This window comes from Rhamphochromis longiceps, linkage group LG9 (genome assembly GCF_057381845.1).
Source record: "Rhamphochromis longiceps isolate RC_006_pf linkage group LG9, R_longiceps_female_GT1.1, whole genome shotgun sequence".
In the NCBI taxonomy this organism is placed as follows: Eukaryota; Metazoa; Chordata; class Actinopteri; order Cichliformes; family Cichlidae; genus Rhamphochromis; species Rhamphochromis longiceps.
In genome coordinates, this window is record NC_140565.1 from 2936019 (window position 1) to 2951174 (window position 15156).

The 15156-nt window shown below is 42.5% G+C and overlaps 2 protein-coding genes across 3 annotated transcripts in view; both read right to left on the reverse strand.

The window, feature by feature from the left end:
• The window catches only part of plppr5b (phospholipid phosphatase related 5b), a 126937-nt gene that overhangs the window by 79119 nt on the left and 32662 nt on the right, over positions 1-15156 (reverse strand). For both annotated transcript variants that reach the window (XM_085418017.1, XM_085418016.1), the window contains exon 4: positions 7704-7836. In XM_085418017.1, coding sequence (XP_085274143.1) covers positions 7704-7836 — 133 coding nt within the window. The remainder of the gene's footprint in view (positions 1-7703; positions 7837-15156) is intronic.
• On the reverse strand, positions 126-2914 carry LOC146661530 (uncharacterized). The gene is made up of 3 exons (XM_085418018.1): positions 2055-2914; positions 1603-1738; positions 126-1320 (listed from the first exon to the last, which is right to left on the reverse strand). The coding sequence occupies exons 1-3, from the start codon at positions 2636-2638 to the stop codon at positions 568-570; spliced, it is 1473 nt and encodes a 490-aa protein (XP_085274144.1). The 5' UTR covers positions 2639-2914; the 3' UTR covers positions 126-567.

Genomic DNA, 15156 nt, shown 5'->3' on the forward strand with positions numbered 1-15156 from the left:
GGAACAAAATAACTGATGTTTTATTTTCAATATATTTCATGAATTCTTTTGTTGTTACATGTTACTTTTATGTGACATCAATAAACTGTTATTTAAGCAATGGCATCAATTTAATTTTTAAAAACACACATTAAAACGTTGAATTTGTGCAGAACTTATTTACATGGTAAGTATTTAAAACTCCATGCCTAGCATACTGATATACATTTAGACAATAACTGAACTGTAGAAAATGACAAATGGTATTTTTGATGTTACAAAAGTTCAATGTCACTTATGGTTTTAAAACGATTTAGTGATTTACTTTATAATTTTGATAAATAGTTTTGTTGAATCTGAATAGTAATAATAGTAGTATAATTAAACAGTATTATTAACATTAAACATTTGCAATGAATTTGAATTATCAATAACTGAAACTCAACTATCGGCACTCAAGTACCAGTTCTGTAATCAAGTATTGTCAGCTGAGAAGGAAGAAATTCAACTGTAGTGGCCTCAGCTGCAGGTCATTTTCCATAAGTTACTTGTACTGGCACTGGTGTCTTGGGAAAAATCCATCTTGTCTCACTTAACCCATTTTTTAACTAATGCTGTGTTCTGGTAATTTGACAGCATACATGCCACTGCAAACAGTTGGTTGATATTATAAACATGTGACATGGTAATGATGCTATCAAAAAGTTTGTTCTGTTTGATCCTCCTAATGACTCGCTCCACATGTACCCTGAGTCTGGCTATGGCCTGCGTCTCCTTAACCTGGTATGCTGGCATCTGCTTCTGCTTAGATAGAAAAGGTGGGCAGTACACTTTGCATTTACAACAATCAGTGATTAGGAAGCCCTTATCTACCATCACTGCCATGTCTTCAGTCAACTTCTCAGCAATGCCTGATTGTTTGAATAGTTCCTTGTCACTAACCGAACCAGCATACAGATTAGAGATGAATGTCACTGGACCATGTGGAGCTATGCCAACCAGGGCTTTCATCGTACAGTGGGATTTGTACGAAGAGTACATTTCACTTTGGAGAAGTGGTGAGGATGGTGTCTGACACCTCAGCTCTGTACAGTCAAGGATCATCTGGGTGTCTGAGAAATCTTTGAATTCCTCAGGGAGGTAAGCTTGCACTTCTTCACGTGTAAGCCAGATGCACTGAGACCCCAGTGCAGTGGCAAGAAAATTTGTCCATGTTGCAATAATGCGGCTCACTGTGGACTGGTGTATGTTAAATCGGTGTGCCAGGTCCCTCTCCTTCAAACCAACTGACAGGAAAACCAGGAAAAGAAAAAACTCGTCAATTGGCTGTAGCAGCTGCCTCTGGAAGGTGAAAACAAAAGGGAAAATGTTACTCCTTAAGCTATGAACTAGTAAAATTATTCTTTTCTTGGCTAAATGTTTTGTAATGGTTAGGCATACCATACTGTACCATGAGGTAAACAATGAGGTGCTGTAGTGCACAGGTGTATGTATGTAAAGGATACTGAGTCTAGCATACATACACCTGTGTATGTATGCTACTGTACATAATGTAATGTTATTGTACATAAATACAATAACATTACACCTCTAGTTCTAACTACCAACAAACCCATAACCTACTGTTGATGTGCGTGCAGGTGTCAACACTTCTTCGTTCCGATTGGCAGCTGACTTGGCTCTTGAAACCCGGATCATTTTATAGATGCAAGGCTCAATCAAAACCCAGAATGCCATCAAATGATCATAGCTTGGAAATCTATTCACGAGAGAGCCATACATCATGTCAATCATTAATTAACATTACACACTGACATAAAAATAATGTGAACTGTGACAAATATGCTAATGGAATGCTGTATAAAATAGTCTGATTAAGAGTATTTGGTGTTGTATTTTACCTGTAGCATTAGGATATTGTTTAAATACTAAAGCATCTACATAAAACATACAATCAGCAGAGAAAAAGTAAATTTCTATTTTGTTTTCATTAAGACTGGAAAAACTTTCGAAATTTAACTGATGGTGACCTTGGTATATTTTAAACAGTTAGCTTGAATAGAACTTAGATGTACCTGGTATAGAATCGGATGTCAGCAAAACGCTGTAACCCAAATTCTCGCTGGACACGTAACTCCTGTATTTTCTTCCTCAGAGTCTCCACGTCTTTGGACAGGTCTTCTGCAGCTGATGCAGATATGTCCAATGCAGATGGCTCAGGGACTGAGCAGTAGTCATGATCTCTTGTAAGACTGTGCTCTTCTTGATCGTCAGGAGGAACTAGTTCAGGGCGTCGCTCCGTTCTCTCCCAAACACTATGCCGCGGTGGTTCAACTTTATAGCCATTCCACTCAAAAAGTGTTGGTACAGCACCTTTAATAAGCCGCCTTCGACCATCGAGGGTTGTTGGCTCTATGAGTTGATCACTGGCAAAGTGTCTGCAGCAGAGCCTGGTGTGAGAGGTAATCGTGAAATGATCCCGGCGTATATTTACCAGCCATTGTCTTCTCAAGTCGGAATGGGTCGGAAAGGCATGAAAACTTAGTATGCCGTTAAATTTGGCTGAACCTGAACAAAGTGGGACACAGCAATGCTCGGAGTATTTCTTCTCCTGTTTTTGAAAATGTTCTGTTTTAAATACTTTCCTTTTTATACTCATTCTGAAGCGACATTAGCATAGCTACCGATAGATAAGCAAACGTACCGGAAACGCACAAGCGGTACTATTTGGAAACGGAAATACGTCACATGCCCTAGTGCAAGTAGTCTATTCTCCGCAGCTTCTGCTCATTTCAGCACAATTGTCAGTCTCTCCACCTCTTCTTTGTGAGAAAGACTGTGGCGCAGAGAGATATGTGCCTACCTTGAGTACCAGAAGGGCCAGGTTCGAATCCTGCTCAGGGCAACATTTTTTTTTTCAACCTTTTCTGCTTTTTTCAGCAGACATCTTCAGCGTTAAGGCATCCACACAGCATTTTCGCAGGAAATGCAAATTTTTCTAGTTTTTCATCATTTTGATGGTCACTGTAGTGGCTATATTAGTTTCTTAAAGTTCTCTCTTTGTCTTATATTTAATATAACCACACTACGGACGGACAAGTGCCTGTTTTTACACGTTGTCGTTAGCAACCAAGACGGTAAAAAAATGGCGTGGCTCCGCCGTCTGCTTGTTTGTTTTGCATACCTTTTACAATAAAGCTCAAAATCCTGTTGAGACTTTTCAAAATAAACTAAATCCCATGAAAGAGTATGGAGAGCATTTATGGATGAGAAGCAAAAAAGAGCCATCGGGTGCTAAAAAATAAACCTTAGACTCAAACGTTAGAGCAGGCTTTTCCCGGCAGCACGCCGTGTAATAAATACTCACAAAGAAAACAATGGCCGTTACAACTTATGTCTAAAAATGTATCGTTTCATGCATCGGTTAAAAGTCTCAACTCCAGGTACATGACGCCCAGCTGGAAACACTTCAATGCAAGTCAATCTGCCTGAGATTCACAGAATTTACAGAAAATGTTAAATTCTTGTGATTTATATCGTTATCGGGATGATAGATGTCTTAGAATAGAATAGAATAGAATAGAATAGAATTCAACTTTATTGTCATTGCACATGCACAGGTACAGGGCAACGAAATGCAGTTTGCATCCATCCAGAAGTGCTTTAGTGATATAGATATATTACAATATATATTAGCAATAATATAGATATGTGAGTATATTACAGAAATGGGTCTATTATGGTATGTTATAATGTACACGGTATGAAGTATGTTGTGAATATTCTATAACTATAAGTATGTACAGGCTGTAGTGAGTACAAGCTATGTACAGGATATGAATATAAATATGAAAAACTATACAGAATATGAAATAAATAACTTTACAGAATCTGGGATATACAGCTATACAGAAATGGGAACTATGCAAGTTGTAAACAGTTGTAGGATTAAAAATTATCGAATGTACAGAATGATTATTTACACAGAGCTATACAGTAGTGCAGTTAAGATAAGTGAGGGTGTAGATAGTTTCTACAGAGGCTATATAAAGTGCTAGTGGTTGTGAGTGGTGGTTCAGTCCATGTTATTATTGTGTTTGAGGGTACAGTTGTCCATTGTGGGTGTGTGTATGTTCAGTCCATGAGTTTAACGTGGGTCAGATGTCAGGAGGCAGAGTTCAGGAGTCTGACAGCTGTGGGGAAGAAGCTGTTCCGGTACCTGGTGGTCTTAGTCCGGAGGCTCCTGTGGCGCCTCCCAGAGGGCAGGAGGGTGAAGAGTCCATGTGATGGGTGACTGGGGTCTTTGATGATTTTCCCAGCCCTTTTCAGACACCGCTTCCTGTAGATGTCTTTTATGGCAGGAAGTGGTGCTCCGGCGATGCGCTGGGCAGTTTTCACGACCCTCTGCAACGCCTTCCGGTCCGAGGCAGAGCAGTTCCTGTACCAGACTGTTATACAGTTGGTCAGGATGCTCTCGATGGTGCAGCGATAGAAGTTCACCAGGATGTCTGAGGACAGGTGGTTCTTCCTCAGAGTCCTCAAGAAGAAGAGGCGCTGGTGAGCCTTCTTGACCAGCTTGGAGCAGTTGGTCGTCCAGGTGAGATCCTCGGAGATGTGGACTCCCAGGAACTTGAAGCTGCTCACACGCTCCACAGCCGTCCCCTTAATGTGGATGGGTGGATGTGGGTCAGCATTCCTCCTGTAGTCCACGATGAGCTCCTTGGTCTTCTCGGTGTTAAGCAGCAGGTTGTTTCTGTCGCACCACTCAGCCAGACGATCCACCTCCTCCCTGTAGGCGGCCTCATCGTTGTCACTGATGAGGCCAATCACCGTGGTGTCATCTGCAAACTTAATGATGGTGTTGGAACCATCAGCAGGTCTGCAGTCGTGGGTGAAGAGGGAGTAGAGGAAAGGGCTCATCACACAGCCTTGTGGTACACCGGTGTTCATTGTGATGGTAGATGAGCAGCGGTTATCCAGCCGGACATGTTGGGGGCGGTTGGTCAGGAAGTCTAGTAACCATTTGCAGATGAGGGAACTGATACCCAGGTCTGTCAGTTTCCTGATGAGTTGTGAGGGGTGGATTGTATTGAATGCTGAACTGAAGTCTATAAACAGCATTCTGGCGTAGGTGTTGTTGTTGTCCAGGTGTGAGAGGACAGAGTGCAGTGCGATGGAGACTGCATCCTCTGTGCTCCTGTTCCGGCGGTATGCGAATTGGTGGGGGTCCAGGGTGGGGGGGAGACAGGATTTGAAGTGTGCTAGGACCAGTCGCTCTAAGCACTTAGTGATGATGGGGGTGAGTGCTACTGGGCGGTAATCATTGAGGCAAGATGGGTTGGAGTTTTTGGGTATCGGGACGATGGAGGTGGATTTGAAGCAGGCCGGTACCACAGCGTGGGCCAAGGACAGATTGAATATGTCTGTGAGCACTCCTGCAAGCTCCCCAGAACACGCTCTGAGAACACGCCCGGGGATGCCATCAGGGCCTGCAGCCTTGTGGACATTGATCCTGCTCAGCACCGCTCCTACATCGGTGGGGGAGAGAGTCATAGGTTGGTGGTCTGGCGTCATGTCTGCTTTGGTTGTGGTTGTGGGGTTCCCTCGCTCAAAACGAGCATAAAAGTTGTTGAGCTCGTTGAGGAAGGAGACATCAGAGGATGCGGGGGAAGGTTTGGTGGTCCTGTAGTCTGTGATGGTCTGGAGTCCTTGCCACATGCGTCGGGGGTTGGAGTTGGAGAAGTGTTCTTCTACCTTCTTTTTGTAATGGTGTTTGGCTTTTTTGATGCCCTTCTTTAGATTAGCCCTGGCTGTACTGTAGGCGTGTGCATCTCCTGACCTAAAGGCAGTGTTGCGGGCCTTCAGGAGGAGACGAACATCCCGGTTCATCCAAGGCTTCTGGTTGGGGTACATGGTGATCCGTTTCTGGGTGGTGACACTGTCTGTGGTTTTGGAGATGTAATCCAGTACAGATGAGGCGTACTGGTCCAGGTCTGTGTGGGTGAACATATTCCAGTCTGTGTTTTTAAATCTGTCCTGGAGCACTGCGTCTGTCCCCTCTGGCCACACTTTAATTGTCCTCACAGCAGGTTTCACACGTTGGATGAGTGGTGAATACCGAGGTGTGAGGAACAGGGAGAGATGGTCCGATTGTCCAATGTGGGAGAGGGGTGTTGCTTTGTAGGCTCCAGCCAGGTTGGAATACACATGGTCTAAAGTCTTGTCTCCTCTGGTGTGGCAGGAGACATGTTGGTGGAATCTGGGGAGGACTGTCTTTAAGTTGGTGTGGTTGAAGTCGCCAGCAACAATAAAAGCAGCCTCGGGGTGTTTATTCTGGTGTTTGTTAATGGCTGCAGAAAGTTCTTTCATGGCCAACCTAGCATTAGCGTCGGGGGGTATATACATGGCAGTGAGTATGATCGAAGTGGGTTCTCTGGGGAGATAATAAGGTCTGCATTTGACCATTAAAAACTCCGCATTAGGTGAGCAGTGACTCTCAGTAGTAGTGGAGTTCATGCACCAAGCATTGTTAATATAAATGCACAAACCTCCACCTCTGGTCTTGCCGGAGTCATCTGCTAGCCTGTCGGCTCGGTGTGTGTGGTGTCCTGCTAACTCGATAGCATTGTCCGGGCAGCTGTTGTTCAGCCATGTTTCGGTGAAAAACATGACATTTGAGTCCATAATCCGTCTGTTGTTAGTGATGGAGAGCCGTATCTCATCCATTTTGTTTGCCAGAGAACGGACATTGGCGAGAAAAATACTGGGTAAAGGCAGCCGGTGTGGTGTTAGCTTTAGCTTAGCCCGTAGCCCTCCGCGCCTACCTCGCCTTTGTTTACGATCTCGGCGCCGTCTGCGTGCACTTCCGCCCAGCCGGGGAGAGTGGGCAGCCTCCGGTGTTCTGGAGATCTCTGGGATGAGTCGGAGATCGGCGATAAAACTGTTGGAGTTGTGAGTCCAGATGTCCAGAAGCTCTTGTCTGCTGTAGGTCAGCAACACACAGCAATTCTGGACGAATAATCCGGTTAAAAGTAGATAAAAAACCGCTAAATAGCAGATTCTGGAGAGACACTGAGCCTCGCGTTGTTCACGCGCCGCCATCTTGGATCTTATATCGGGATATGAGATTTTGGTCATATCGCACAGCCCTACGGTTGATCACAATATTCTCCTGGCAAGGCTAGAACAAGTAGTTGGACTTAAAGGTAATGAATGTCCTTTCATGGTTTAAATAATACTTATCCAAGAGGTCTTTCTCTTCGTTTAAGGCATGGCTCTGTAGAGCACCACTGTCACTGTGGAAATGCAAACGCACCCACATTTGCCACTAAAAACAGACCTGCAACACAAACGTATTCAGGAGCCCCCAGTTTTAATCAGAAACACTGATAACCCAACAGCAGCAGCAATGATGACGCTGGCACAGTTACACAATGCAAAGAGCAAACAGGTGGAGCTTTACTGAGACGATTAGTTCAGGTTGAGTGAAAGAAAAGTTGTTTCTAGCGTCCAAAACATCAGTGCTGTTCCTGTAGTCGATCTTAGTTTTTCAGTTTAGTGGGAAAAAGTGTGTTTGTTGATCAAAGGACCTGATCAACAAACTCAACTAACTAGTTTATTATGTGAATGTCACATGTGGCCAGTTTTCTCACAGACTTATAGAAAAACATTCAGCTTTGACAGGTGAAGTAACAGAAACAAGCATACACACGCCTAAAACTTACCGAGGAAGCGGAATGTCCTGCGTACCAGTGGGTTGAGGTAACAGCAGTCTCCGGTGGCCACCGTCTTCTCTAAACGGTCAAACTCCTTGGATGTGTACTGGACCAGAAACAGCACAGTCTCTGTCACTGTGATCTAGGAGAAATAGGGGCCACATACACAAAGAAAACAGATTACTGAAAGGAGCAGCACTTTACCTGTGAGTGGGTGCTGCTAGTGTGGGTGGTGTTATTTTGTCAGTCATTCGTACCAGTGCTCTCTCAGTGGGCTCCATCACTAGTGACACAGCTGCTGAATACACAAAAGGACTCAAGCCTGTCTATGTGCAAATATGTATGCTTTTGAAAACAGGACCGAGCCCACTTTCTATACAACTCTCTAAAGTTGACTATTAGCCAAAGAAAGCTGCTACAGACAAACATGGCAGGCCACTGATCCTTACACTATAGAAGTCTTCCAGTCCCCAGGGTGAGGTCTGAAGAGCTGGAGCAAACGTCTAAATCAGGGACGGATGGAAACCTTTCAAACAAGTAATTTTCTAAACAGCTGTTTACGTCAGGCAGCTTCAATGCAACATTAAAATTAATTATAAATAAACTGTATTTATTATTGTTTTCAGACACTGATGCCAGTGAGCAGCAGAATGGTGAATGTGTAACTGATGCAAAAGAAGCCAGTGTGTGTTTGTGGAATGAAAGAACAGTGTAACAGTGTAACAGTGTAACAGTCAGTGAATCACTGACATGTGTGTGGCACCGAGTAATATCACACTTTATTAAACACACAGTTCCTGTTAGCAGACACACTCATGTTTGGGTCTGGATGTGGGATTTCTCTTCATGAGGAGAAAAATATGAAAGATCATGCCACTAGAGAACATAATAGCTTTTAGACACAAAAACTACGGTGGCTTAGGGAACCAGTGAAAAGTGATAGAAACCCGAGGTGACCAGTAAAAACAGGTACGGTGGTTGACGCAGTCACTCCTCTTCAGCTAAGGCAGTGTTTCCCAACCACTGCACCGCGGCACATAGGTGTGCCGTGAGAAATGATCAGGTGTGCCGTGGAAGATTATCTGGTTCCACCTGATTAGTAATCTAAGCGATCGGTGTGGGTATCGGGCAGAACAATTACATTCTCTTCCACTAGAGGGCAGTACAACTACCTGCTCTAATTAAATGGGTTGCCAGCTGTCAGTAAAACAGAAGAAGACGAAGAAGAAATTACATAACAGCCATGCTGTGAGTGAGCCGATGCAGCGTAATAGTAATAGATACATATGTGAAAGGACAAAGTAGTCAGTGGGACCTGGTGCTGGAGAAAACTCTGACCCCGATGAGGACCTAAATGGTAAATGGTAAATGGCCTGTATTTATATAGCGCTTTTACTAGTCCCTAAGGACCCCAAAGCGCTTTACATATCCAGTCATCCACCCATTCACACACACATTCACACACTGGTGATGGCAAGCTACATTGCCATCACCTAGCACAAGCACTGGTCAGAAGAAAGCAAAAAAGGTATACTGGGGACAAACCAAGCCAATTTTTTTCTTACTTCCCCTGTCATAAATCATAGCACCATAACTCACTTTCTCTCATATGTCCAAGTTTTTCCCTGCAAATACTTTATTTCCCAGTCTGTTGGGACAGTTAACTAAGCAGTGTATTTGGTTCCTCCAGGGATCAAACCAGGCTGCTTTCACTCATTAGGTGAATGTAAAGCATCGCACTCTGGAGCCACTAAAAGAGTCCACACGATAGATCTCTTACATTAGACAACTGATAAAATATAACCAAATAAAACTCAACACCAACGCGACTGGCACCAGGTGGAGTGGAAGTGATGACCCTACCACGTCAGCTACTCATCATTGATATGAGGAGCTGTATTTCCATGGTGACACTGGTAGGGATGTACTGGGATGAAATACACTGCACACCGTGATAGTCGTAACATCAGTAAAAGAATGCAGGGCCTGCACTGTGCTCAGTAACACTGCACTGACCACTTTAAAGCCTGTTTTTCAAACAGAGCCACATGAGCCTATCTGACGATGATGAGGATCAAACTATGCTGGCTAAAAGTCACTGTTTTATCCTTTATTGTACACATATATGTATTGTATATGTGTGAATGTGTGCGTGAATGGGTGGATGGATGACTGGATATGTAAAGCGCTTTGGGGTCCTTAGGGACTAGTAAAAGCGCTATATAAATACAGGCCATTTAGCATTTACCATTGTAGAATAGACCGTTAAACTCAGACACTAACAGCAGGGCGAATTCCCCCTCTCTGAGGAATTTGAGGGGGATGATCTGCCTGGACTGTTGTTGGCACCGGAAGGTACAAAACTTTGATGTTGATTCTGCTAGACCGAAAGTTCTCCCCCAAGTTTTTGACCAATCAATCCTGCTTTTATAACTTACAATAAAAAGTGATTACCTGGAAAGAGAAGAGCTCAAAGAAATCATTAAAAGACTCAAATTACCATGACATTCATGCCCATTGTGACTGTATGGAAACCTTTAACCACACCAGTATAGTTAGTAATTAAAACCTCAAGATGTACAAGCCAGTACATTGTAGTAATGATACTATTTTTAGAGCCTCATCTCCTGACTTCGGTGCAGAAGATGAAGCTTGAAGAGGAAGACAATGAGGTGGAAATGAGAGAGGAGAAAGAGTAGTGGAGGAGAAGGCATGAAGAAAGACACAATAAGGAAAGAGATCATGTACAAATGCTAAATAGTCAAATATAATCTGAAAGAACTATTTGTGATCCTAAAATCAAAAGTTACTTATACGGTCTCTTGCATACATAAACACATAAAAAGTGAATAGAAGGGAAAGCAATGTTCATTTCAGCCGCTGTACTAAAGATGGTGGGGAAACAAGGCAAGCTGGGGAAACTAAACTAAAACCTAAACTGTAATAAACTCAAATTAACAAATATAAATATATATATATAGCAGCGTGTGGCTGCTATATAAACTCGTTAGCACGGTTAGCTCGTTAACGTGTGTAGCCCCAGCACAGGGCGATCTGCGCTAACTCGCTAACCGAGATTTGCCGCGTTAATGCGGTTATGGCATTAACGTCATTTTAACGAGATTAACGCTAACAGCACGAATATATGTATATATATATATATATATATATATATATACATATATATATATATCCATCCATTCGCTTCTGCTTATCCTTTTCAGGGTCGGGAGGGTGCTGGAGCCTACGCCAGCTGTCATAGGGTGAGAGGCGGGGTAGACCCTGGACAGGTCGCCAGTCTGTCGCAGGGCCAACACACAGACACAAACAACCATTGGGCAATTTAGATTGATCAGTTAACCTATCCCCACAAACTGCATGTCATTGGACTGTTGGAGGAAGCGGGAGTACCCGGGGAGAAATGTGGTGACGTTCCATCCGTCCATTTATTTTTGCATTTTTACTGCCATCTCAGATATCATCAGGTGCCGTTGCTAGGCTGCAAATGTCACAGTAAAGCAGTGTGACAAGTAAAAAAGGGACAAAGGATAAATCTTCTGCTGTTTTTATTATGGGAGAAACTTGTGCTGTTGCCATGGTTTCACTCATTTTATTATGAGGAACAACAAAAGACATGGAGGAGTAGGCTCCACATGCTCAGCACAGCTCTGTTCTTACATGTCCCCCACATACATGTGTGCTGTCAGGACTACAACACGGTTCTTACACGACTGCGACAGACCTTAGAGTTTCCATCTGATTTCATGTTTAATGTTAAATGTATTCTGCATACATGGCCACACTACTGCATCGCGGGTGGATCACTTTGCTTTACGGCTACAAGCACACTTTAAGTAGTGACAGAATCACTTTCCAAGGAATCAAACATCATTAGAATATCAGCAAAGAACACAAACAAGCTTCTCGCTGTGCTACACACGGAGTAAGGCTGCTACAATATCATATCTCCACTACATCATTTTTGTAGCCCATGCATAATTATCTAGGTTATGAAATAGTTTAAAGTATTATCTTAGAACAATCTACAGTAAGAAATACCATTCACAAGTTGGAAAATTAAAGATGGTTCAAGTCCCAGAAATTCACCTGAGCTCAGCTCACCATGCAATGCTAAGAGAAACTGCGAAATCCCAAGAACTCCATCTCAGACCCTGTGGGCTGTAATTAGCACATTAAATATTAAAGTTCATGACAGTACAGTTAGAAAGACTCTGAAGAAATATGATTGGAGGTGTTCCCATGGGAAGCTGAACAAACAAGACTTTTGGAGCAAAGTTCTCTGAACAGATGAGACATGAGTGGAGATGCTGGTCACCTGGTACTCCACATTCACTGAGTCAACCACAAACTCTTATATATGCCAAACTATTCTAGAGTCAGAGGTGAGGCCCAGTCAATGTCCAGACCTTGAAATGCTGTGGTAGGACCTCAAGAGAGCTGTGCATAAAGGAATGACCACAAACGCCACACAACTGAAGCATTTGTGGAAAAACAGTGGGCCAGAATTCCTTACATTTAGTTAAATAAATAATGGCACTGTGTATTATTTCATGTGTTCTTCTGGTTTTATTTGACTACATTTACCTGGTAAGGATCAGATGATTTATTTTTTTTAATGTTAGAACTATTTACTCTCTACCTTCAGATTGTTGATCATGGACATGTTATTACCGTAAGTTACCACTTCAGGGGTTATTATTAAAAGTCTTGCATGCTAGGGTTAGCCAGACCCTTTAGCAACCCCAGTGTATTGCCTGTGATCATCATTGAGAATGGCAAGAAATGGCTAAGGGGCTGCCTGATTTCCAAAAAGCCTGAGCAGCACTTTGTCCCACTTTCTCACTGGCTGTAACACAAGCTGACAGGTCCACAGTGACAATGTGCTACTTGTTTAGTCCCTTAACCACCTCTCTGCCCTCTCTCTGTCCTTATCGTCCTCACTGTAGAGCTATACGCCATTGGTTAAGTCATGCTGACAAGGCCAGGGTGACCTCAGCAGCTCCTCAGTCAGGGATGAACTTGCTCACTTCTTTCAGTCTCTTCTCTTTGAATCTTGCTTATTTAATTTCACACCAGTCTATATCAAAGCACTGAGCTCTGTTCATCAGTAAGACAGAATCCACTTACACTGAACCAGCGTCTCAATACGTCTCAATTCTCAAGCCAATAATTGGGTTTGCAGTGGCAATCCATTTTACCAGAACAGTGAGACCTAGCTAGTAAATTGAAGAAGATTTGAGCATGCTGACACCAAGAGATTCCCAGGACATTTTTAGACACTGAAGCCTCTCGTCTGTGTGGTATGCATCTGTACACAGCAGTCATTTAAAAGGAGGCTCTGAACAGTGGCCCAAAACAACCAGCCCCATCAATGACTGGCCACCACGGTGCATGATAAAGTACTCATGGCATGAAGAGCTGTTGATGCTCATCTTGCTAGAAAATCCAATCCAATCCAACTTTATTTACTGTATATAGCACTTTTAAAAACAACAAAGTTGACCAAAGTGCTTTCCAATAATAAAACAGAGATAGAAAAGGTTGCAGAACCCTCTCTTAAGACATATTTTAAGCATAGAAGCATGCAGGAATTTAGAAACGCCTGTGTGGTTCAGAATGATGATGGCTGTGCTGATCAGGGGCAGGGAGTGTTTTCATGTGTAAGGTTGTGCATTCAAAACGTTTCCTTTTAACAGAAAACAGACACACAGAGTAAGATGGCTAGAGATAAATAATAACTAATGATTAAATGCAGAGTGGTGTATAAATACATAATGAGTGAAAAAAGGTGAGTGAGGTCTAAATATTGGCATCAAACTAAGTTATGTGCTCAGATTCATATATTGAAGAAAAAAGTTCCAAATCTATCCAAAGCAGATGTCGCTTCAACCAAACCAAGTCTCCTAACAATGACACAACTGTTCTCTCAGTTTTAAGCACATTTGTTTTCTCTCCAACATAAGCAACAGTGTTTTCCTTTTTGTTCCTTTGTAAGATGAATTATGAAAGAGATTGTTATGGCTGTTCAGGGGTCTGTGAACCTTTTTAATAGACTAAAACACACCCCAACCACAGCATGGTTAAACACTCACTTATTCAGTCATTTATATTTCTGTGGGGACAAGCACAGCATGAAGAGTAGCATAAAACTTATATGAATGAAATTAAAATTAAAATCAACCTTTAAGATTTAATATTGAATCTTTAAACTATGATGAGTTTGCATTTTCAACCCAAACAGCAGGACATGGGACCAGTGCAGAAACAGAAGGAGAGCCTTTCCCCATTATGAAACTGGAAGTGCCTGCAACATATCAAACAACCGTGTTTGATATGTCAAAATCTTAAAATTCAGGTGTTTTCAGTCCGACAGGTACACCACCTGTCAAACGTTTTATAACACCCTCATTTTTCTGTTTTTTTTGCTATTCAAGTGGTTCAAGTCCAATGAATAGCTTGATGGTACAAAGGTAAGTGGTGACTTAACTGGTTTAACTGCCAGAGGTTACAAAAGGGTAGGGTTACCCAAAACTGAAAAATAATGTACATTTCAGAATTATACAACAGGTCTTTTTCAGAGAACAGAGCGTCAGAGCGTCAGTGCCCATAGGTGTGAATGTGAGTCCAAACGGTTTTCTGTCTCTATGTGTTAGTGTAACCGGTGTGATTCTGCGTTGTGTCTGATAAAAAAGGTAAAAGAAAGAAAGACCTCCAAGTAAATAATTTGCCCACTCCAGCTCCTCTCCCACAGGGGAATTGTAGAAAAAGGGCATTTATTTTTACATTAAACATAAAATATGCATTTACACGTAACATATTTGACATAAGATAAAACAAAAACATCAACATGAAATCTGACATACCTGATAAAAAAGGTAAAAGAAAGAAAGACCTCCAAGTAAATAATTTGCCCACTCCAGCTCAACCCACCACAGCTCCCAAGCTAGCAAGGAGTATATATTCATGCTAGCATTTATGGAGCCTAAAACACATTTATGATACACACATACTACACACTTATCACATCTTACAAAAACAGGCTTAATAATGACAATAACTGAACTAACATCGCAATCAGAAACATCAGGGTGGCTAAATATGAATTATGTGTGTTTTTAAGGTGTTGGAAAGAAATGACACCCACCTCTCCCACAGGGGAATTGTAGAAAAAGGGGAGAGGCAAAAGGGGTACACTGTATTTATAGGATTGCACCAAAGAAGAAGAAGAAAACAATAAGGAGGGGCTCTAACTGATAATGAACATAACTACAGGCTTGGAGGTCCTAAAAGTCAGGTATGATAGGAGCAGTTTGGGGGTTTAGAATACATTTTGTGTAATTATAACAATGTGATTTATGACTCTGTTACATTAGTCCTGCGACAGACTGGCGACCTGTCCAGGGGGTCTGCTTCATCCCCCTCCTGCCAACAGGGATAAGAA